At 39.2% G+C, this 23,027-nt stretch overlaps 1 protein-coding gene across 3 annotated transcripts in view; it reads left to right on the top strand.

The window, feature by feature from the left end:
• OSBPL1A (oxysterol binding protein like 1A) overlaps positions 1-23,027 on the top strand; it is a 58,431-nt gene that overhangs the window by 19,107 nt on the left and 16,297 nt on the right. For 2 of the 3 annotated variants that reach the window (XM_026056763.1, XM_026056765.1), the window contains 2 exons: positions 11,563-11,725; positions 18,753-18,909. In XM_026056763.1, the coding sequence (XP_025912548.1) occupies positions 11,563-11,725; positions 18,753-18,909 (320 nt within the window). The remainder of the gene's footprint in view (positions 1-11,562; positions 11,726-18,752; positions 18,910-23,027) is intronic. The other variant, XM_026056766.1, reaches the window with a different exon arrangement.

Genomic DNA, 23,027 nt, shown 5'->3' with positions numbered 1-23,027 from the left:
GGGTACCCCTTAGCTTGGAAACGGAAACAGATTAGCTACAGAAGCRGACTAAACTTTTTCATCTGCATCAGAGAGGTCTGTGCTGTAACAGCTATGCTGTTTTTTTAACATCAGCTAGTTTAGGTATGTTGTTTTTCCCTTAAATGGAAAGATGATTTCCCATTAAACTTGAAAGTTAATAGTGTCATTATTGCAGGTCTCATTACTCTTTTTTTTTTAATCAAGAGCTATGGTGAGGGGGAAGGGAGAACAAAATTTTTCTCACCTTATGCAGGAAGATTCAGTTTAACTTGACCTGAGCATCAGCCTCTATGCCTTGTGCAGGTCGTCTGCCATAGCAGAAGAGCACCAGCAGGTACTTGGAGAAATTTGAAACTGACAGACTTGAAGAAATGACACAATCATATGTGGCGATTTTTTTTCTTTTTTTGATGGAGAATAAGCGTAAGATGTCAAGATAATTCTAGGTAACATGATAATCCATATGCACCTGTGGTTTTTACCTTATTGGAAATGCCAACAAGACTATTAATTGTGGACGTATTCTATGCTATGCATGTGGACTGTCTACAGATCTGGKGAAACACCTTGCTGCAGAGTGAAGCAAATCAAATTCAGGTGAAAATGCTGACTGAGCCTTTAAGACAGTCTGAAACCATTGGCAGTTGTGTCTGTGGATAGCTGACACCTAGTTTTGTTTAACCTGCATCTTCTCYACCTCTGAAGCCATGTTTCAAGCTAAAGGCTAAAGCTACTCTCATGTGTGTGCTGTTCCCAGAGATTTACTGCTTCACTGGTGAGAATTTGTGCATAAATACAGGCAGGTAGTTGGACTATAAGAATGTCATTTTGGTGCTGTTGACTTTCTTCAAGTATCAACACAATACTTAAGAGACAGTCTATTATAACCCATACTGTTTGAGACAGCTTAAGGGGTCTTTGTGTCACAGATCAGTTGATAATATAATCTGTGTTTTTGACTCTGACTTTACTCCCAAACTAAAATGTATAGAATCTTGAAAGCAACCTGTCACTCTAAGCTGTCAGATTCTGTGTCAGTTTGGGATGGGAAGGCACTTGGTTTTCCTTAGATTTACACTTGCCTCAAATCTCCTTCCTTTTGGTTTCATTTTAGCGACTTGCGGCTTTTACTGGCGTTCATAAAAGAGATTACTAGAACTTAAAGCCAGGGCCCTTTCTTCCTGTTCCGTGTTGTAGATGCTGCTGTGTTGCAGATCAGGGAATAATAGATAAAATAGCTTTACTACAGTGTTAAGTCTAGATGAACTGGTTGTCCATGGAAGACTGCATAACTCAGATAAAACAAGCCTGCTTCTTCTCTCTGCTCAGTTCTTGTTTAGCTACTGGTCATGCGAGAATGAACAGAGTGGCAATGGATAACACACTCAATTCTTGCAACAAAAAAGTAATGAAACGCCCAGATAGAGGTAAAAATGCTTGAGATCAGTCATAAGGAGAGAAGATGTGTTTCACTGAGTGACGATATTTGTGTTTGGATTACCCAGCTGTTTCAATAGCAAGGACAATGTTTTTTGGTGTTGTTTTTTAATGTAATAGTAGGTATCATATTTCAGGATAACTGTAATGTTTTTACACTCTAGCAATTACTTCTAGCAAAAATGAGAACTGGGAGGCTGTATTTCAGCTTTTAGTTTCAATATGTGAATGTCTTTTGCTATTTTGATTTAAGGCTGTGAACTTTCAATTCGAACTTCCATGGCCCAGAGTATCTATCTGCCCTAAATCCAGGATGTCGAGTATAACGTACTCAAATTTCAGGATATGCCTTATCTACCTACCTAAGACCTACTTTATGCCTGCCTGCTGTTGTCTGCTTAAGGATAAGGTCAAAACAGTGTCTGAAAGGAAAAAAATCTCTTTAAGGAGAGACAAACTTCTTAATGCTGTGAGCCATTCTAAAATCACTGGTAGAACTGGGATTTTTGTGCTTATGTATCTCTCTGTGAAGTCTGACCTTCTAATACTGGAAAGTTGAAGTGTGTTTTCTAGGATGTAGCAACTGAGGGTGCCTCACACCTGTGTTGTGAGACTCACTGTTGACTCCTGTCCTATCTAGGAGTTCTACTTTTTAAATAGTCTGGTTATCATTCAGATTTGTTTAAGCACTTCTATTCTGAAATAAAAACTAGCAAATAAAACACCTGACTGCATGTTTTATAAATGCAAAATAACTGTATGGCATGCATGTTTTATGGAATTACTTTTAATAAACTTTCGCCTATTCTTTATGAATAACAAGGTTATGAATCTGGAGCTTGTAGAACAGAAAACCAGCTTCACAAGTGTTGCTCCTTTTGATCGGAAGCTAGTCTCGCTCTCCTGAATCTAAAATGCATCCAGTTGTGCAGCAGCACTACTAAGCCAGTAAGAGCCAACAGAAACGTGGCAAAAACATGACAGTTGCTTCAAAAGCAAAAACACTGACGCATGCACTGGGTCTGATCCGACTGGGAAGAAGTGTGGGGGAGGGAATACAGAGTAGTTGATCAAAGTCTTCAGTCGTATATTCCACAAAATATTTAAGGGAAGTAGCTAGATCAAAACTGCCTTAAGATGTGTTTTCAAAACAGTCCCTTAAGAGTAAAAAGGAAGCATTTCCTGTATGTGTTCTTAAGAACCCTTACATCTTAAAATCTAGGCTCTCTGTTTGTGAGTCTAACAAACTTCAAAGATGTCCAAAGTCTCCCAAAGGAAAAAGACTCACAAAAATCCCTGCTGCATCTGAAAACATGTAGTAATGTTCTGCTCTAATCCTCTTGGCATCAATATTAATGTATAAGGGTCATGCCTAGGTTGAATAAGACCCTTACTCGTGTAAGGTTGCCTCTGAGGAAATGGATGCTTAATCTCATTTGGGTAGGGCAGCAGAGTATCTTTTGGGTAGTCCTGTGGCTCTGCAGCTTAAAACTAACTTCCCAAAGATGTACATCACCATAGATGTCATTCAGCCCAAGCTTATTTTGGCGTAAGCTGCTGGCAAACTTAAAACAGCAGCCATATTTAATTTCAGCTTGGCTCAAAATAGGAACAATATTAAATAGAAAAGGACAAAACAGGAAGAATTTTTTTTGTTTGAACTCCTCCTGTTTGACTAGTCATTATTTTAAGACCGGAGCAAGAGTAGGGACAGAACATGCTCTGGAAGCTGGCAGCTTCTGCTGTTTTCAGACCTAAGTAGATTTCGTATGAGATTTATCAGTTTACAACTGAGTCATCTAAAGAAAATGCAGCTGCAAAGAATATACCCTTTGAGAGGAAGAATTAAAATTGCCAGAAATTCTCATTTTAGAAATAAACCAAAAACCTCTGCTAAATCTTGACTAGCGCAGAGTCATTTTGAAGAGAACGGTTTCTCCGATTAAAGCTTAAACCCAAGCTTTTAAGCCCAAACTGTCTGTTTAATCTGCAGTCAGAAATAAAGTCTTTGCAGCACGTTCGTGTGCTGTGGAAGGGTTCTTGCCTCAGAGCTACGATGTTCCCTCTGAGTTAGACCTGCAGTGCTTCATCAGCTTCTGAATACATAAACTCTGATGCAGCCAAATGTAGCTGGAAGTAAGGCAGTAAGCTCCACATGCAAGAGGAAGTGTCACGGTCTCTTACCACAGAAGGGTGGAAAGGCTAAAGGTCTCTGTCCCTTCCATGYGGATAGTTCAGAAACAGTTCATCCAGGAAGTCTTAAATCGTGAATTTTGATAATACCCTTGTATCTTGGAAGAAGAGGTCTGACTGCTTTCAGAAGCTCCAGCTCTTTCCTTGAATAGCAGTTCTGTATTTTGATACCTGTACACGTTGCCATGATCTGGCTGAGGCTGATCCTGCCGAAGTCTGTTTCTTCTGTGTGGAAGACAGTTTGGATCTTGCTTCTAGCAGGGATTCCACTGTCTCTTTTTAAACTTTCTGATTGCGTTTTGTTCTTTTCTTCACAAGCAGAATTTTATTATTTGCATAAATCAAGTACATGGAGACACTATAACTCTGTACTGAAGAGAATGAAATGTAGGCTTTCCAACTTTCCCTGCTAAATTCCTTCTCTTGAACTTCTGAGGTGAACTTTGGTAGCTGACTAACAATGAATTCTTATGTTCATCTGGGGAACGGTTGAGGCAGTCTTGTGACTTTATGAAGCCTGTGGTATCTTCTACAGGCTTCAAGTTGGGATGTAACTGAATAGATGACCCGGACTGCCAATTGGTTTGTATGGGATTGGTTTATGTGGGGGTTTTGTTTGTGTGTTTAGGGGTCTTTCAGCCTTTGTTTAAAGAAAAAAAAACAAAAAACAAAAAAGATTTTAATAGTGATGTTTCCTCTGTATGAGTCTGAAAGAACAAAATGTCATGTTTGGCTCCTCAGTTGCTCCTTTGAATTTGAAGTACCCTTGGTAACATGTGGTAGTCTAATGCTGTAGTTGTAGATTACCAGCTGGTCAGTTGGCCAGACATTTATGWTAAAGACTGATGTTCTCTTGTGATTCAGTAAGTAACACTTCACTATCATCAGTGAGCTCAGTTTACCCTGATTAATTGTTCATATTTTATTTTGCATTTCAGTGATTGCACTAGCAGTAGTTTAAGTCACTGGCAAGTGGTATCTAACTATTCTTTTGATAGATCTTTAAAACTGTGTAAATGGTCAACCTGTAGCACCAAGAGAGAGATACTTGCTGCATGCTGATAGACCTAAGCAGGAGACAATGGTAAAGCAAAGCATGACTTTTTTTTTGGCTCAGTCTTCTGTACCCTAGGATGAGCCAACACTGTGGTCACGCTTCAAGAAGGAAAAAGCTTACAAGAGCTACTTCACTCCAGCGAATAAGGAGTTATGACATGAGGCCTTGACATATGTTAAGGTAGTTAATATTTGTCATGAGTTCCTTGTGGCTGATGGGGAGTGGTGAGTCAGCAGGGGGATTTTGTGCGTGCAACCGATTGGAAAGGCGTGTGTGTAAACAAAACCAGAAAAGAGCTCAGAAAGCTTTGCGTGTAATAATTCACATGCTTTAGGGCTTTAGCTATCCAGTGATATGTTCACAAAACTGACTGCATCTGCTAGTGCAAGGCAAAAAAAGGGTTCCCAAAGTAGGCTGTCACACTTGCAATTTTATGATGTGCCATAAGATTATACATAAAACACTCACTCATTCCTTTCTCTGGAGGTCAAGTACTGTACTCAAGCATACTTGCAGAGAAACACACTGATACTAAAATTACTCCTGTTTTTGCTGGGTTTGGAGTTGTGCGTGGGGGTTTTGTTGTTGGGTTTGTTCCTGCGTGTATGTGTGGTTTGTTTGTGTGTTTGTTTTTTGTATGCTTAGTAGGAATTAAACTCCAAGAGTAGAGACAAAAATTAATTCTCTCTTTTATGGAGAACTTCCTTTATTGAAGCTCAAAATGTGTTTAATACTATGAGAACTCAAAACTACAGAATTATAGCTTCCTTCTGGTGCATGTAGCAACTGGTTTCAGTTTTCACTTCAGTAGCTGCTTAAGCAACAACTTAGTCCTACTCTAGGTAGTGGAAAATCTAAAAGTATTTTGTCATAGAAGCAGATCCTGTAGAGTTAGTGCTGTAATAGCATGCTTCTAAGTCAGCTAACAAAACACATAAAACTGTTCCATTTTTAAATAGCTATGCCTTGGGGAGCTTATTCTAAGTCTTTCAATTTATTCCACAATGAAGTGAAAATACAGGTTTTGTTCAAGACACTAAAACAGACCCGACTCTTCTCAAAACCTTATAGTTCTCATACTACATTAAATGTAGAAGAATAACAGATTTATTCCCTACTAGTTTAAACTGGTCATCACAAAGAACTGGCTTGTGTAGGGAGAAGCTAGCAATAGGGAAAGAATAAACTGTATTGTGCTAACAGCAAAATTGCAATTATGTGAGCCTGTCTGTTAGAATAGACGAATAGTGTACATATCGCAGACTATGCACATGGAGGTTGTGATTTGCACTGTAAGCCTCAGATTTTTCTTGTGGGTATTTCCTTTTTTGATACAAAGATCACAGAGCAAGGGAAAGAATCCTCCTTTTTCAATTCTCATTGTTTCTTGGGGGTAGTTTGCCATAATGTAACATGTTACAATGCACAACTTTGTCCAAAAAGTTGACTTTCAGGCTAGTATGTCCCACTGGAGTAGCCAAGTCTGGAAACTAACAGTTTGATATGAAGAGATGTATGTGAAACAAATGGCAGGTTTGACTGGAACTTATTTTTTTTTTACAGAAAATGGGATTTCATTTCTCAATGCCAGAAGATGGCCACATAAAACTGACAGTTTCATTGTAGCAGCATTTTTCTAATTGTGTGGTTAAATGTTAATTTTCAGCTGGGTATTAGACTAGCCCTTATCTTGCTACTGAAAATTTGCATCCTCTGTGCTTCGTGGCGAATGTCCCTATGCAGTGACGTTTCTGGGAGGATGGAATTTCTGTGCCAGTTGGACAAAGACATTCATTTTGAAAACCAAAACCCCGCTTCTGAGCCATGAGATGTCTTGGTAAGACAGTGTCGTGGGCTGCCTTTCTGCAGTCAGCTTATTGCAGAGCAGAAGTGGTTCGCAGAGTACTGAAACTCTGGTGGAGTCTGGCTTCAGATCCCCTGGTGGCTGCTATGTGAAAGAGGTGGTTCTTCCCACGCAACTTGAAAGTCTGCATATTTGGACATTCTTATTCATAACACTGAAGTTGTGCGTGCTTGAAAGTAAAATTAACTAAATCACACTGGTCCTGTGAAGTGTTTTTCTCTCTTGATTCAGAAGAACCAAGAAATTAAGGTATGCTGTGTTTTAATTCACTATTTTAGTGTTAAAAGCAGGTAGCCTGCACATTGTTGAGGTGTCTGTATTTGTTCCATGCCTTGCTTGCAATGTGTTGTTTTTAGATGGTTTACTTGCAGCTGCAATAGCGTGTTACTGAGATGTTCATTTATTAGCTGAGCATCAGTGGTGTGACTATTTCCTACCCCACAAAAGTGCCACTGTTGTTGAGCCTTAATTTAAATTAAAAGCATTGAGCGCCACACAAAGCAAGTATTTTGTGTATTGTACTGAGATGCCTTCAGGAGGCGCAGAAAAGAGCCTTGATTACAGGCTGTGTAGATACACTTCAAGGCTTATGGCTTTAAAAAAAGGGAGGTGGGGGGAGGTCTTCTGGTCCACTTTACTAGTCTCCACCTACAACTTGAAAGCTGAGGATGCAGAAAGGAATGGGTCTGGTGTTTGTGACACCCAGAGAAGCTATTTGATATTTTGGAATAGATATGTGAACATTGAATTTTTTTTTTTCCTGCTAGTATTATGCAGTGGAGGAGTTACCTTTTAAATCATGCTCTTGTGAGTACAGTAGCATAGAAAGACAGTCAAAGTGTCTGCATATAGCTTGTTGCTTTCCTTTAAAGGAAAAAAAGGGGAGAGGAGGAATAGAGCTGTAGCCTGACTGCTAAAATAACTGGATTCTAATCTTTAAATTCACAGTTTGGTACTTAAAAGCCTGAAAGGCTCTAACGTTTACAGAAAAACATTGTAGGTGGACTCCATGTTCAGTTAAACTATAAGTGAAGTCGGTTACCTCAACTTGGGTCTCAAATCTCTGGTTGGAGAAGTATTTAAAAAAATAAACAAATTGCTGCACTGATCTAGATACTGAAGTCTTGGTTCTATGTCAGTGTATCAGGTTATAGTTGTGTCTGTAGCTGTAAGGTTAATGACTGAATGATCATTTACTTCTGTGGGACAAAGCTGGGTAGTTCCCACCAGATTTACAGCAGTCGTAAGTCTGATGTTTTGCTATCATAACATTATGTTTAGAGGTGAAAACAAGGTTGATCTCAACTGTTATCATCATAACAGTGCAAACACATCAAGTCAACCTTCTTGACGTAGTGCAATTGCTCTTGTACAGATAACTCCCGACAAGGGTCGGGTGCAGAGCCCACGTGGATGAACCCCATGAGACCCCAGCTGGCTTTGCACGGGGCTCGCTGGGGCGCTCTGTGCTGCTGCCTCTGCCAGCTCTGCCGAGAGCTTATGGAGCCGATGGTGGCGCTGGCATTGCGGGGATCAGCTGCAGGGATAAAAAAAGAGATGACAACTATTCCATCGCTAGAGGATGAGGAGCTAAACACCCTAAGATGTGAATTACCRTCTGTCCTTTTCGCAGCTCGGCACAACTACAAAAAGTATGGAAGCTGCTGCTATAGCACAAGGTGTGTCTTACGCAGGCTATCAATAGAACATCTTGTCTGGTATTTTTCTGAATATGCCTAGACTGGATTTCCGGAGCTGTGTATACAGTGACGTCTGCAGCATTTTGGTGTGACGTTTACTACCTTATTTTTATTTAAGTATTTGTACCACTGTGTTTAAAACACAGTGAGACATTCAGGTAATGCAGCTTCACAAAATCAGATGATATTTCACTGAAATGTTTTGGTCTATCTGCCTCCATTCTAATAGACCAAAATGTGTATGCATCTGAAAGCTGATTTTTGGGGAGTTGTTTTTTGTTTGCGGTCATGTTTCTGCTTTATACATAGGTCCGAAAGATTTTGTTTGAAGAAGTATTTTTTAAAACTAGTCTGGAGGTTCTTTCTGTACTCTTGCAGTTGTTTCTGTGTTGGGACACTGAAGAAAGACAGGATGGGGAAGAAAAAGCTTTGATTTAAGGGGGTGAAGCTGAAGTGTCTATATTTAAGTAGATTACATGAAGATGGTACTAATTCTATTTGTGCAAGTACCAAGCTTTTTTACATGTGAAACCAGTCAAATAATGGTAGTAGAACTGTCTTTTTTTGGTTCTCACATCAACACCATTGAATTGTTTTGATTATTAAGGATGCGGTTACTGCTATTACAGACAGTATTTCCAGACTCTGCCTTTTAAGAGCTGCTCATGTAAACTCTTACCCTGCAGTGAGTTCTAGACTGCAGGACTTCTTGGGGCACCTCTGCGTTGGCTGAATGTATAGGCCATCCTGCAGGTTGAGTACTGTTGGCAAAGGTTTTGTATTGGACTTTCATCTCCTGCCACCAGGTATTGAATTAAGGCCGCTTTAAAATGAACCCATTCAGATATGGACGAGCATTTTTAAGCTGAAAGCAACAAACTTCAGTCTGAGTGTGTTTTCTTTTATTCCTAGCCTTTGTTTCCTTATGTAAGAGATGAAAAGCTTTTTTCCTGCCTACTAGTAGTATCAGTGCTTTACTAATAAGTGTTTGGCAGCTAGGAAATCTGGAAGTACATAGAAAAATGAGCCTTACTGTTAGGCTGGCTGTTTATTTTCCAAATGGGGCATTTGTTTGCATTCCACCTTCTGCAATCACAAATAACTCTACATAACAAAAGGACAGAGGAACCTTTAAAAAAAAATTTTACAGACTTTATTTTGATCTCAAGTCTGTATTTATATTACCTGTTTAGTTGCACTGCCATGCTTGGTGGATGCAGGAAAAATTTCATCTCTGTTTCAATTTTCCTTTCTGTTTGCTGTTAAATAGCATTGAAACTTAAATTTTTAATACTTAACATCACTCCAAATTACTTATCAAAACAGAACAGAGGATGGAGGCATCTAATTCTTCTGGTTTTAGTCTAAAATTGCAAATACCATATAAATAACTCGTTTCATTTTGCTGCTGTTTAATAATAATGAAAAGCACCACTTCAGTTTCAGTCCTCACCCTTCCTCTCTCAAGTGTGTGAAACACAAATGTTGTTTCTATAAATGAACAATTCTTTAAATGATTTGTTCTGCACAGAAAAATCTCTGCTGGAACTGCTTAATACCAATTCTTTTGCGATGGGGTGCATCTGACTTCCATGAAACATTGCAGTAATTGACTTTGTTGGGACCTTCAAAGTGAACTTTAACCAAAAGTGGCAATAACTTGTCTAGGTTTTTTTCATTCTGTTCAAGGTAGAACTGTTAGATAGTAATTAACTTAGTGATTTTATTGCTTTCAATTAGCAACCCAATTTTATTCTCTTTAATTATCATTTAATTGGATTGCCCCTCTACACTCAGAGCCTGGCAGCAAAACCAGCTGATTTAGTATTTGGCACAACTGAGGGGGTGAAAATTTCTTCCACAGGTCTTTCTCCAGTGGATATGCTACTGCCAAAATGGAAACTTCTCTGGAAGTGGCAAATCTGCTTTGACATTTCCTTTCTAGCCTCTAAATTCCCACCCTCTCATTTGTGCCCAGTCTGAATCTGCTATTTCGCTGGTTGTTATAACTGAGGGGGCTGAAGCCTCCGTAGGGAAATAGAAGCTATTATTAGATCTAGAACTATTATATTAGMACTTTTTTTGAGTTGAGCAACTACATTTATAAATGTAGTTGCTTATGTTAACACTACTTGAAGTAAAGCTAGGATGTAGAAAGTAACCAGAAAATGACATACAAACAGTTCCTAAATTAGATTCAGAAAGGCAATGCTGGTATATGTGTAACTTAGGAAAGTAAGTCGTCCCTGTAACTGTTCCAAGAGATTAATTGATATGTCCTTGCAGGTTCTTAGTGGAGGGGGGATTACAGTTGTAAACTGACCTTTGAGAATAAACTAGAGGCGAAGGCAATAGCTGGGGATGCTGAAAGCCTTTTGAACAGGAACAAGAAGGGTGAGAAGAAGGAGGAGGAAGAGAGCAAGTCATTTGGGGATTGGAGGAAAATGGCACATGACAGCCTTGCTGGGTTGGGAGAAGAGGGCCTTCAGGAGTCATTCATGTAAAAATTCTCTCCACTCCCCGAGGAGAAAGAAGAGGTAGGAAAGCACAGACAAAAAAGGAGGAGGAAATAGGAAGGACATGTTGCTTTCCTGTTACTAGTCTTGGACTCAAGATGCAGTTAACATCATCCTCTCTGGTGCTGGCTGCATGTGTGGGCTTGAAAAAACTTCCACCATCTGGTGGCTGGTTTTTTGTTCGGTTTCTGGCTCCTCTGTAAACTGTTTTGAGTGTGGGGAGGGAAAGCTGTTTATATCAAAGAGTAGAGGAATCTCTTCCTTAACCTCCTTCTCTAATCCTCAGGGTTGCATGTTTTTAGCTAGCTCATAGTTCAGTTGTAGTTATTTGTAGCTGGCATTCACATTTGCTCTGTAATTCAATTCAGATGATGCTTCTTGGCCCAAATTAGAGCTGACTGGTAGAAGTAGCCTTGTACATGTAGAAACTGATCACTATAGCTTCATAGTTAAAGTCGTCCAAGAAAAGAGTTGCAAGTATTTCCACTCAGATTTAAGGTGCAGTTATCTGACTGGCTTGTATTCACTTGTGGAATTTTGATTTATTCTATCAAATTTTATTTGGCAGACTTCTCAGTTACTGAAAAATGCTGAGATATAACCACACTGTGGTCACAGAAATATTGTAGTATTCTCATTAATCCATGTGGCTTCAGTTTCAGCCATTTGCCTTTGAACCARTTACTTATTTATTACAATCTATTTTCTGAATAGCTTTGAGCTGTGCATCCCTCAGAGAGATGAGATTTTATTCATACATGTATCTACTTATAGGTGAGGAATTTGAAACTGGAGCATGAGCAGGAGAAAAACAAGATCTTGTCAGAAGCATTAGAGACGCTAGCCACTGAACACCATGAACTAGAGCAGTCCCTAGTGAAGGGATCTCCGCCTCTAAGCATCATCAGTGAAGAGCAGTTCTATGATGCTGTTTCAGGTAAGTAATGATGTCCAGAATACGAGCACGTAGCAAGCATGTGTTTGGTGATCGTGTTGGGGGCAGGGGGAATGGTCTTGCTCTAAGTGAAATCTCTTTCCAGCGTGGAACTAACTTCAGGAAAATACTGTGCTGTATGAGTGGGCCTCTAAAATTATGCCTGAGTGTAAACCTTCCTCAGTTCACCTGTAGAACTGTGTTGTTTTACCTTACAGGCTCCAGGCATGAAAGGTCCAATTGGCTGGATGTCTATGCCCTTTTTTTAAATAGCAAAACTTACGAGTCATATTTTAGGAGATGTAAACGTAGCTAGAAGTCTTCTGAATTACTTTCTGCATGGAGATGTATGGGGTTTTTTGTTTTGTTCTTAAGATCAGTCCGTAACAAACACTGGTTTTGAGGGATAAAGAGGGTTAAGAAAGGCTTGTTTTATTTCACCTCCGTGAAATAAATCTATCCCTAGATTTATTCGCCTATCTTAACTGTCACAGGTGGAAGAAGAGGATCGATCATAATTTTCTGTGCATCCTCAAAGTACCTTCTGACTGTCTACTTTTCAGTTTAGTACCTTTCATGTTTTCATGTGTAAAACATGTAATAGTGATTTTTGGAAAACACTGAACTGCATAGGATGATTACAACATGCATTGGTATAGATAGGATGTACATAGTGCAGCTCAATAACAGCTCTAATTGGGTGATCTGGCAATGCACAGCTGACTAAAACTACAAAAACTGCTAGAACTACTAACAGGATATAGAAAAGCTTGAGTGTAAACATAGTCTAACTGTAGCAGATAATTAGATTGTGATGGCATACTTAATGAGCAAGTACGAATGGGGTTTCTTGTTCTGCAAACTTAACTGTCTGATGGTTTTGACTGATGAGAAAACCAGTGTTTCCCATCTTTAAGTGTACTGCAGTGCACAACTTAACTAAGCACTGGATAAAAAACAGGCTAAGTAGAGTCTACGTTCAGATGCCCAAGCATATAGCCGAGGAGCACAATAAATCAACAAAAGACTTTGCTTCTTGGCACAGTAACAAATGTGTCAAATCTTCAACCAGAAGAGATTAAGGAATGCTAGAAACAGGTTCTTCAACCAAAACCAAAGGAACAACTCTGCTTAAAGGCCTTGGGCTCTTTTGCTTGTTGCAACAAAGCAGAAAACTGTTGTTTATCTGGTGCTCCTGGAATGTAGTCTCTCCAGCCGGGCTTGCTCTGTTTGTATATACGAGAGAATACTCGCTTAGCTTTAAAGAACTATTAGTCTATAAATCTCCTAACTGACCCAGTGTCTAAAACTTCATCTTGAATGAAAGTGTCTAAAACCACCTTTCTAGTTGGAAGAGGTGGTATTTTTGCTGCTTGAAGCTGCATATAAGTCATATCAAGTGGATTTGTGTAACTGCGAAACTTATTCAGCATATATATCTCAATTCTCTCTTTGAGAGAAGTTACTTGAAATAATTCATCTTGTTTGCAATTTAAATAATTTTTCAGGACAGACTCACTTTCTTAGTTCTGTCTCTCTGAAGGCACATGGCTGGAGGAAGGGTGCTCTGTTGCTGGCTAGAGAAAGGGAAATGTGGCATGGCTTCCTGGCCGCTGGTTGCATGTTATGACTTTCAGCTTAAACACGAAAAGAACTAGTTTTTGTGTCATGTTCATTTTTAGCTAATCACTGGGATCCTGATAAAGTGTTCTAACCCTCTTGCTTTTCTGCCATGTTGACTTTTGGAGTCTTAACTGGAAGGACAGTATGACAAGAATGTAGTGAGAGCAGAGAGATCAAGAGATGTGACGCTGGCTCTGAGTTTGGGGATGTGGGGCTCCCTTCTTGGGCTAAGGAGACAGGATATGATCGTAAATATCTTCGTAACAGAAAGCAGTGACTAGACCCAATTGTCAGAAGCCAAAAGCTTGTAATTCCAGAAGTCTAAACTGCTAGGACTTTCGGTGTCTTTGAAGATTTGGCTAAACAAGTTCAATGATACCGATTCTGGATAAATAGATTCATGAATCATTTTACTAGTCTGTATGGGGGATTGAGTGAACACTTATCAACATATTTTAGCAGGGTGATTTGACAAGTCATAATGTCTGTCAGCTGGAAAATGTCCCTACTTCAAGAATATTTTTTCTATTAGGACACCACCTTCTTTTTCTAGTTACAGTTTTCTGAATTTTTAAATCTCCTCTGTGGGAGTGCCTTTATAGAAGTGAGAGCATTACATAAGCAAGTTTGTGCTTTGAGCTGAAGAATCAATAGCTTTGACTTGACAGGTTGAAAGGAAGTGCCACTGCAGCTTTTTTTTTTTTTAAGAGTGTTTTCTGTGTATTAGATACTTCTGCTTGTTTACTGTCAACAAAAGTATCACCAGCTGTGACAACTCGGAGCAATACAAGACTTTTTCAGTCAGGTTTTTGAACAGGAAGTGTATTACAAAGTGTATGTAAACAGCAGCTTCTTCTTGTCCCCATGTGTCATGCTCTGATCCACACTGTAGAGCAATCTGAATGCATGAACCAGACTCCTGAATGCAGGTAAAGCAGAAGATATGTTCCAGTGGCTACCAGACACTCAATCCATGATTGCAGAGTAGAGCTAAGCCAAAGAAAAAGAACACCAGAAATGTACCTCGTTCAACTGTCAAGTCCTCAGCACCATCTGTTTAGCTTACAAATCTGTTCCTACTGAGCCATTGCTATTTGCTGGTGTTGATGTAGGCTAAGTTGGTCACTGGTGAGTTTGTGATGTGTAATTTGGTTTGTAGAAATGTGGACGCTATTAAAGAAACATCCTCTATCTCTTCCAAAACTAAGGCGAAGAAAATATTTGTAGTGTGGTAAGACTGCTTATTGAAGTTGTTCATTTTCTGAAGTCTTCCCTCTTTTTTAAATGAGTGCTTTCTGGTTGTTACGATAACTTCTAAATCCCTGTGATAGGAGGCCAGTAGACACTGAACTTGACAGCAAGAACTTACAGGAAATGGGAGTAACTCTGTATTACAAAAGGATGATATCCACTGTTAAAACCAGCAAATGCGAGTGTTACTAATCTGAACTCTGATAGCACTAGGTTAGTAAACAGCGTTTCTGGGTGCGCAGATCCTCTTATCCTAGGCGTGGAAGAAATACGTAGTAAAGCTCAACAGCATATGGAGCCATGGAGCTCTTGTTGGAGGATTAAATGCCAAAGGATGTGCCAAAGGATGTGGGGAAGGAAGAAGTATTATACAAGCTGCAAAATTTGTTAAGACTGATGGCATCTTCTAGAGAGCTAGATGACTTATTACCAGCTTTGATTAAGCTTACAGACCTCAGGAAACAGACTGAATACAAATCTGGAGTCCATCCACAATGCTAAAAAATGGCAAAGCAGGTCAAGAACTAAAGGATGAGGATACTTGACTTTGTCTTGCAGATGAAAGTCCCTGATTATTTGCAGACTGCAAACCAAATTTGAGGAGAGCTTGGAACTGTCCCAATTCTATTAATATGCTTTATCTGAGAGGTGGGGATCTTGCTGCAAACAAAGTTTCTTTTGTGTTGGAGGACATTGATGGTCTTACATGGATGCGATCTTACTATAAATGCAGTTATTTAGCTACAGGCATATTTAGGTTATATTAAACCTAATCTGTTGTAGCACAGATTCAACTGTTATGTATTAGTTATGGATCTTGTGTTCCTAACTAATGTTCTTAAATGGTACCAGAATCAGTGTGCCAGTTCTGTCGCTTTTGTTCACTTCCTAGTTTGTCTGCAATTATCTGCTCACTTAAAAAAAAGTGCAAAGTACTATGGGAACTTACTGTTCTCTCTTTCCGTATTTGGAGTTTATCAAATAGCATTTTTGAATGTGTACCAAAAGTATTCTGCAACGTCTGTAAGAATGTCTCTTGCTGTGGACTTCTTGCCTTGTGTATAGCTTAATGAGTGAATTCAAGTAGCTCAGAAGGAGGATGGGTGGGAAACACCTGGTCAGAGTTGAATCCCAATCCTGTCAGTGGTTCAACACCATCTTTCTCAGGAGTATTTATTACTTGGACACATTGGCCAAACTTTTGTTCCTGGAAATCAAGACTTGTCGGTTGTTACAATAGGAGATGACTTTCCTTTGAGAACAAGTGGTTAAGTGACCACTGCTTCTGCCATTTCCTTTTGCTCTTTCACTTCTGCAAAATATAGTTGGCATTTTTGCTGTTACCCTGATACTTGTGGTTTCATGAGCTGGAGGGCTTCCTAGTCAGCCTTCTCTTGTCTCAAGGATCACTTGAAAATTTTGGCTTCTGAACAGGTGCTCTTCTTCCTTCCCTCCCCTCTTTTCCCCCACACCTTCTTCAGTTCACTAGGAAAATCTCATTTTCTCCTAGTCATCTGTTTGACAGCTGCTCTGTAACAACTTGTGAATATAAATCTTTTTTTACAGTAACGGAGGAGTATGTAAATCTTAATTCAGAAAGAGTTAGTTGCAAGTACACCGAGAAGAGTTCAGTGAGTTGCCTGTTGATCCATGTTCACAAGACAATCCTAGGCTCATTCTTGTTGACACCTAAAAAAGAACTCTGAAGCCTTGTTAAGCTCAGTGAGTCAGAGGAGATACCTGCCTGGAAAGGTTTAGGGACTGCAGATTCAGAGACCTTTGACAGGCTGAGCTGTTGTAGACATACTTTCTTAATGAGAACTTTCTCAGGGAGATGTGAGAGGTGTCTCTAGAGAGCAAGTTACTTATAACAGTGTCTGGTTTTTATTTTTCTACTGTTCTTCATTACGTAGTATGTTCTTATTATATTAAGTAAGCCACATATATTCTGGAAAAGACTGTCTGGTCACCATCTCTAGCTCTGAAAAGAAGGTTTGCAGGTGATGAGCTCAGTCACTGGTGTAGTCTTTTGGCGCTGTGACCTAAAGCCAGGAGTAGCAGGAGTAGGAGAACTGAGTGTGCCTGTTACATGTGTAGTGTTTAAAAATCCTCCCTATGCTGAGAAGCGTGTTAGAGAGTGGTCAGATTCTGACAAAACTTACCTATTCTTTCCTTTCTAGATCTGGTACAGCAACTCGAGTTGAGGAAATAATTGTGGGAAACCTTGTAGTGACTTCTAGCTGAAAACAAGACAGTTCCTGATGGTACTGAAAATGAAAGGAGTCTTACTACAGTTACTCTTCGCTTTATTTTACAGAGTTTGTTTCGCAGTTCTTCTGTCAGAATAATTGTTGGCACAGTTGAGCAGCTCTTTCAATAGAGAGATGTAATACTTACCTTGAAGGGATTTATAACTTGTCATGTGTTGGCTGTACAATGGGATCAGGAAGCTGAGGCCCAAGTTGTGTTATGTTGCTAAGAGTGTCTCTTCCTTTGTGGTATTTGGATATATAATAATGTTTTTCTCTCTAGCTGGGCTTAGGCTCTCTGGAGAAGTCTGTACTTSTGGAGAGATCTGTTACATAAAATACAAAATCCTTCTGCTTTTACTCTACTTGTTATATACAGTACCCGCCAAACTAGTGCTTGGTATATTATATCATAACTTTGCATGTAACTAGACTGACAAATTTGGGGAAATGTGTGAGATGATTTTCTGGAGTGCCAGTCTGCTCTTTTAACATATCCTCAGCACCAGCTGGCAGTTCTCTTCATTTCCTAGCAACTGACTTAATTTCAGTACTGTCTTTACAAAGATGGGGATAGGTGTTTTTAATGAAAGCCATGATCTGCTTTATGTTCCTAAGTGTCTCTCTCTGGAGAGAATGCACACCTTGTGGCACAGCCCATCTATTAATCAGGACTTTTTCCTGTTCCTGACCCTAATGTGGTCTGGATCTAGCAGAAAGTCCTCTTGTCAGTGTCCTCTTCACCAAAGTATACTTAACATGTTCTGGAGAAGCTACCAGCATCTCTTTTTAAGAGAAAAGAAGGTTGCACCTGGCAATAGGCAATTGTGACTGAGATATTCTTATTATAGATATTCTTCTGTATGGACTACTCCCTCAGCAAGTTTTGATTGCTGTTTTGTTTTGTTTTGTTTTGCTTTAATTAGAATCAGAATTAGAAACAGAAGCTACAGAATCTGGCCTCTAGTAGAAGTTGGCTTTGCTTTTTCCTGAATCAGGGACACTTTGGTTAAGCTGCTTATCATTCATTGTTGTATCTGGTCTTAGCTAAAGGGTTTCCCAGATGAGGTGGAAACTGGTGCGTCTTTACTTGTCTTGAGCTGCTCATTTGCTTCCTGGCTCTTGCAGTTGATAAATCCTTTGACGAACTTGTCAGCTTTGAAAGAGGAAAACATGAAACAAAGCTAAGACTTTTTGCCAGGAAACTTTTACTTTCTAACATGGGTCAAGACTCTCTTCTCCAGAGCAGGTTAAGCACTATCCAACCAAAATGCTAGCTGGAAATGAGGTTGGTTTTGTTTCATGTTTAACTTTAGACATGATATGGATTGTACTATTAATCTACCTTCCAGAGTACAAAGTTTATTTTACTGCTTGGTGRTCTTATCATTTAGACTTTGCTGGGACTTACGTGGCTAGTGTAATCCATTGCGTACAATATCCTCTTGTTCGTTGATATGTGTACAGTAAGTTGAGAAGGGAAGATTGCTGAAAAGCACAGAGTGTTTCAAGAATTCAGACCAAACTGGAATCTTACATAGAAGGAAGAGCAGAACTTGAATGTTAAGCTAAATGTTATTTAGCTAGGTAAGATACTGGCATCCATTTGACACTGGCACTAGTCTTAAGCAAGTTGTGGTAGCTTCAGTTTAATCAAAACATCAGGTTTTGGCTCTGTGTGATATTTAATCTACTGTTTTCTTGCTTATCTCACAATCTCTTTAGTCTATATCTCGATACAGAGCTGTGGCGGTCTGTGGCAGTACGAGTTACCTACCAAATAGATGCTGTCACCAGGACACAGTAGCCTACTTAGGTTTCAGTTTTGTACGGAGAGAGAAGGTCTGTTAGTGACTGAAGTCTAGCATTGACGGTAGATTCATTAACATGCACTTGCTCTTTTGCAGATTCAGAATCTGAAAAATCATTAAGTGTGTTTGAGACAACAACAGCTTATTCATTAGAAGACAGCATGGATTCAAAAGATACAATAACTTCAAGCATGTCTGAAGAAAAAGTTTGTGGCAGTGGGGAGTCGCTGTCTAACGGCATCAAAAAACACAGGTAGGATGTTGCCGATTCTTAAGGTATATAGTAAGCTTTAATTGTGTGTGAAAGACCACAACAATATCTTAAAAGGTAGTTGTGAAAACTTTTAAATAAATTTTGTTAGATATGATTGAAAAGTAGTTAATTTTCATATGATTTTATAAAGAATATTTTTCCAAGGCTAATGTGTTCCTTTGCATCTTGCTTTTTGATAATCAAATCTGAATAAGTAAAAATACAGTATAATGTTATGTAAAAGCAGACAGAGTTGTTTTTGAATAGATCTTATTGAAATCTATGTGGATTTTAATTCCTTCATGTAATTTTAATGATCTTTGCCTCCTATTGCCTCTTTAATTTCCAGTCATTTGATCCCTCTATTGGTATCAAGAATGAATGAAAAATATTGCTAGCCTGGCATCAGAAACTCAAATGTGAACAAAGGGAGTCTTATTCTAAAAGTCTCATCTATGTTTTATGGGCTTATTTTGTGTTGTCAAATGATCCATTTTTGTTTGTTTCCGTGTCTATAAAGGAGGACAATAGGTCTAGAGCTAATGAGATGTAATAGACACCACTATTCTCAAGTTTCAGTGGAAGGGCAATATGACATGTGTGCTACAGATTGAGCCAGACTTAAGCATGTTTCAAAAAGACTAATTTGGAAATGTTTTGGATATGCAAAATGATGATGATAAGAGGTATCTGTAAAAATAGGGAAATAAAATTTAATTTACAGAAACAAGCAAGACATGCTTCAGTTACTTGGTATCTTAGATAGTTAAACTGTAGTGACTATCAAAGTGTGTGGTAATGTCTGAGACTTGATGTCTCAAGGTTCAACTTCCGAATGTAGGTCCCTCCCATACTAGGCAAAGGCTAAGGCATATGAGGTCTTGGGTGGAGGAGCAGGGGGTGGTTTTAAAAGGCAGTGTAAAGCAGCTGACTAAGCATTCTGCTTTGCACGCTTGTGCTATTAACAAGGTGGTATTTATGACCTTGGCTAAGTGCCTTTCTGGGTTAGAGCAGGAAGTTTAAGGAGGGAAAGCACTAGATGAAGGTGGACATCTGAATTGCATTCATTGCCTGGGAAACAAGGAGGAGAAGGGAAGCAATTCTTGAACAACATAAATAAAGATAATGCATGTTGTGACATACATATTCTGCAAAGTTTAACACAGTTGATCTTCTGTTTAGTATAAAAAAGAAATAACTTGGCTGATTTCCGTAACCATGCACTAACTGTGTTGTCAGAAGTGTAACGAGCAGGTGACCAGAGGAGCATTTAAGATCCACTGTTTTTGTAAGGGGGAATGAAAAATAGTAAGTGACTCTCAGTAAGTTGTCTCTCTAAGTTGTATATGATTTTATAATAAAGAAGGAAATTGCAGTAAAACTAGTCCATAAATCGGCTGGCTAATAATTTAAAGAAAGTTGGAAACAACTGTCTTATATATATATAAGAACATATGGTCGCATTTTAGATGACTGAATGTCTAGAGCACATTTTAGGTTGAGCTGTAGTACCGAGCTTTTACCAAACACCTTGGTGACACATTGGGATTTGTGTACAAATATATTGATGCAAACTGTTTTTCCCCAGAGCTCAGCCAATTTAAATTTTACCTCTAAGAGAACGTTCTCAGGGGATTGGGAGTTGCACAATGTTTCTAGCTCTGTGTCTGAGACTCTTGGTGGCAGTGATATTCGTGTCCTGATGTGGGATTTGTTTGCCACGTTTGATTACAGTGAGTGCAACTGCAGGTCTGCAGCTCACTACAGAACTGTGTTACCCAACTGGGGCTGCTGGTGCCTCTAATTTGGGCCTGTTTTGGGCTAGTTAGGGGGCATTTAGTCAAATATGCATCATCTATGATACCCCCGTTGTCCTTTTCAGAGTAGAAACCTTGTACTTTGGGGTTTGTTGTAACTTCTTGTCTGTTTATTGTTTAACTTCCTTTTGTTAGCCATGTGGAAGCAAGTCACCTAGAGCAGATCAGAGTACTGCCTTTTGCTTAAAATCTTGATACCTTCATGTACTTCCTCAGAAGAATAGAGGATTTGCAGCTGCATTTGAGTTGCACATATAAGTTCCTGACAGTGTTCACCAGCCAGTGTAAATAGAACTTTTTCCTACCTTCATCCAGAAAGTCTGAGCTGTCATCTGCCTCTCCTTTTTGAGGGGTGTGAGTTTGGCACAGGCTGATGAGTGTAGGGGCTTTGTTTTTTGGTTGGAGCAGTAGGAATCAATCTGTTGGTTCCAAGGAAATAGAAGTGGTGGGACGTAAGTATGCACATAGGTGAAGCTAGTGCCCATGAAGAATATTAAATATGTTGCCAAGGTGCTTTTGGTGGTAGTTAAAATCTGGCTTTCATCAGACTATTCACTTTTTAAACTTTCTAGGTGAGTCTCAGTAGCTGTGACATGAAAATGCCAAGGAATAATTATCACTTGTAATCTGCTGTCTAGTACTGATTTATTAACCTCATTTGCATCCTATTGATTGATCGTAGGATGCTTGAAAGAATGTGGGTGACTTGATTTCCTGTGGTTTTAGGCTGATGTGAGAGTGGATTTCATAACATTGAAAACTTTATGGGGGGATTCAAGAGATAAGAGAATAGTCCATAAAATAGCTAGGCTAGAAGCATTCAAATTGTGGAGGTTTTCTTGKTTTTTTTTGTTTGTTTGTTTGTTTGTTTTTTTATATGTGTATTTAGAGGAAAGCTTTGAATCTGAGCCAAACCTTACAAAAAAATGCACAAAAATGTTCTGTAATACTTACCAACATTTGTTTTAACATTCATTTCGTCACTGCTGCTTCCCTCTGTTATTGCTGAGTTTCTTTGTAGTCAGCTTTCCCTTTCTCAGGGGCCTTTCAAAATGCAAATATGTGTGTTTGGGATTTGGGGGGGCGGGAGGTTATTTGGTCAGGTAGACATGAAGAGCAAGCTAAACATGCTTCTTCTACACTGTATATGATCCCCACATCTTCCCCACAAGATCACTGCAGCGGTTACCCTACTGTAGATATGCATTTCAGACAAGTATTTTTGCTTTTAAGTGAATGGTCTTAAACTTATCTGTTCTACTGCAAAGAAATTCCAGCAGATGTTTTTGTCACTTAAAGCTAAAATTAACTTCCTGAGTTGCTTCTAAAATTGACATCTGGAAGGAAATTTTTGCATTCGCAAACCTTTCCCTTAATCACAGGGACTGTGTCAAGGTTAGTAGGCTTCGAGTCTTGGCTGCCTGTCATTTTCCATGTGTCCTTACTTGTCCCCAGGATCCTTTTTGCTGGCTTTGAATTGTTTTGTTTCTTCAGTATGAGCATGTAATATGGAGGAAAGAACTGACCTTCATTTCAGGTTTGGCTTACACATTCGCGCGCAAGCAATGTAGATGAATGGCTTAAAGGGAATGCCAGCTTGCATGTAGTTAAAAGAATTGAGTAGAGAGACAGGTTAACTTTAGTGAAAATGTGAATTTTCATATTTAAGAAAAGTGATCCCTCTGTATGCATCGACAAACCAGAGGTATGTGAGAGTCTTTTCCATACAAAAGGGCTCACTGAAAACAAATACCTGCTCTGCAAACTGCCTTCATTAAAGAATACACAGAAAAAATAAGTAAACACTACGAAGGGAAAGGATAAGGCTGAATACTTGGTGGACACTGTCCTCTCCTGGACGTTAGTATCAAAGCATTCACAGAAGTGGTGTTATGCCTAATATCGTTCAGGCAGATCTGGTTCACTCTGTATTTTCGTAGTACCGCAAATTAGAATAGGAACAAGTGATATCACATGGTTCGATTAAAATAACTCCTCCTCCCCACCCATCCCCAGCATGGGAGCCGAGTAAGACAAGTCAGTATTTGGCTGTTAGCAAATAAGACAAAACATAGTTTGGTACGTTGAGAGATTCAGATACATGACAAGGTTTCTGATTGGATGGGGCCCATTGCGTTTTAAAGAGCTTTTTTGTTTGTTTGTTCGTTCATTCTGAAAACTGAAGGGTGAGCCCTGGTGAAGGTATTTCTGTTATAGGAAGATAGGAGAGGTGACAGCAAATAAAGCTACTGCAACTAACTGCTTAGCCTGCATAGAGTCTCTTCTTTGCTACATCGGTCT

This window comes from Apteryx rowi, unplaced genomic scaffold (assembly GCF_003343035.1).
Source record: "Apteryx rowi isolate R43461 unplaced genomic scaffold, aptRow1 scaffold_1329, whole genome shotgun sequence".
Lineage (NCBI taxonomy): Eukaryota > Metazoa > Chordata > Aves > Apterygiformes > Apterygidae > Apteryx > Apteryx rowi.
Note: the sequence above shows the minus strand (reverse complement) of the source record. Positions and strands in the feature narration are given on the sequence as shown.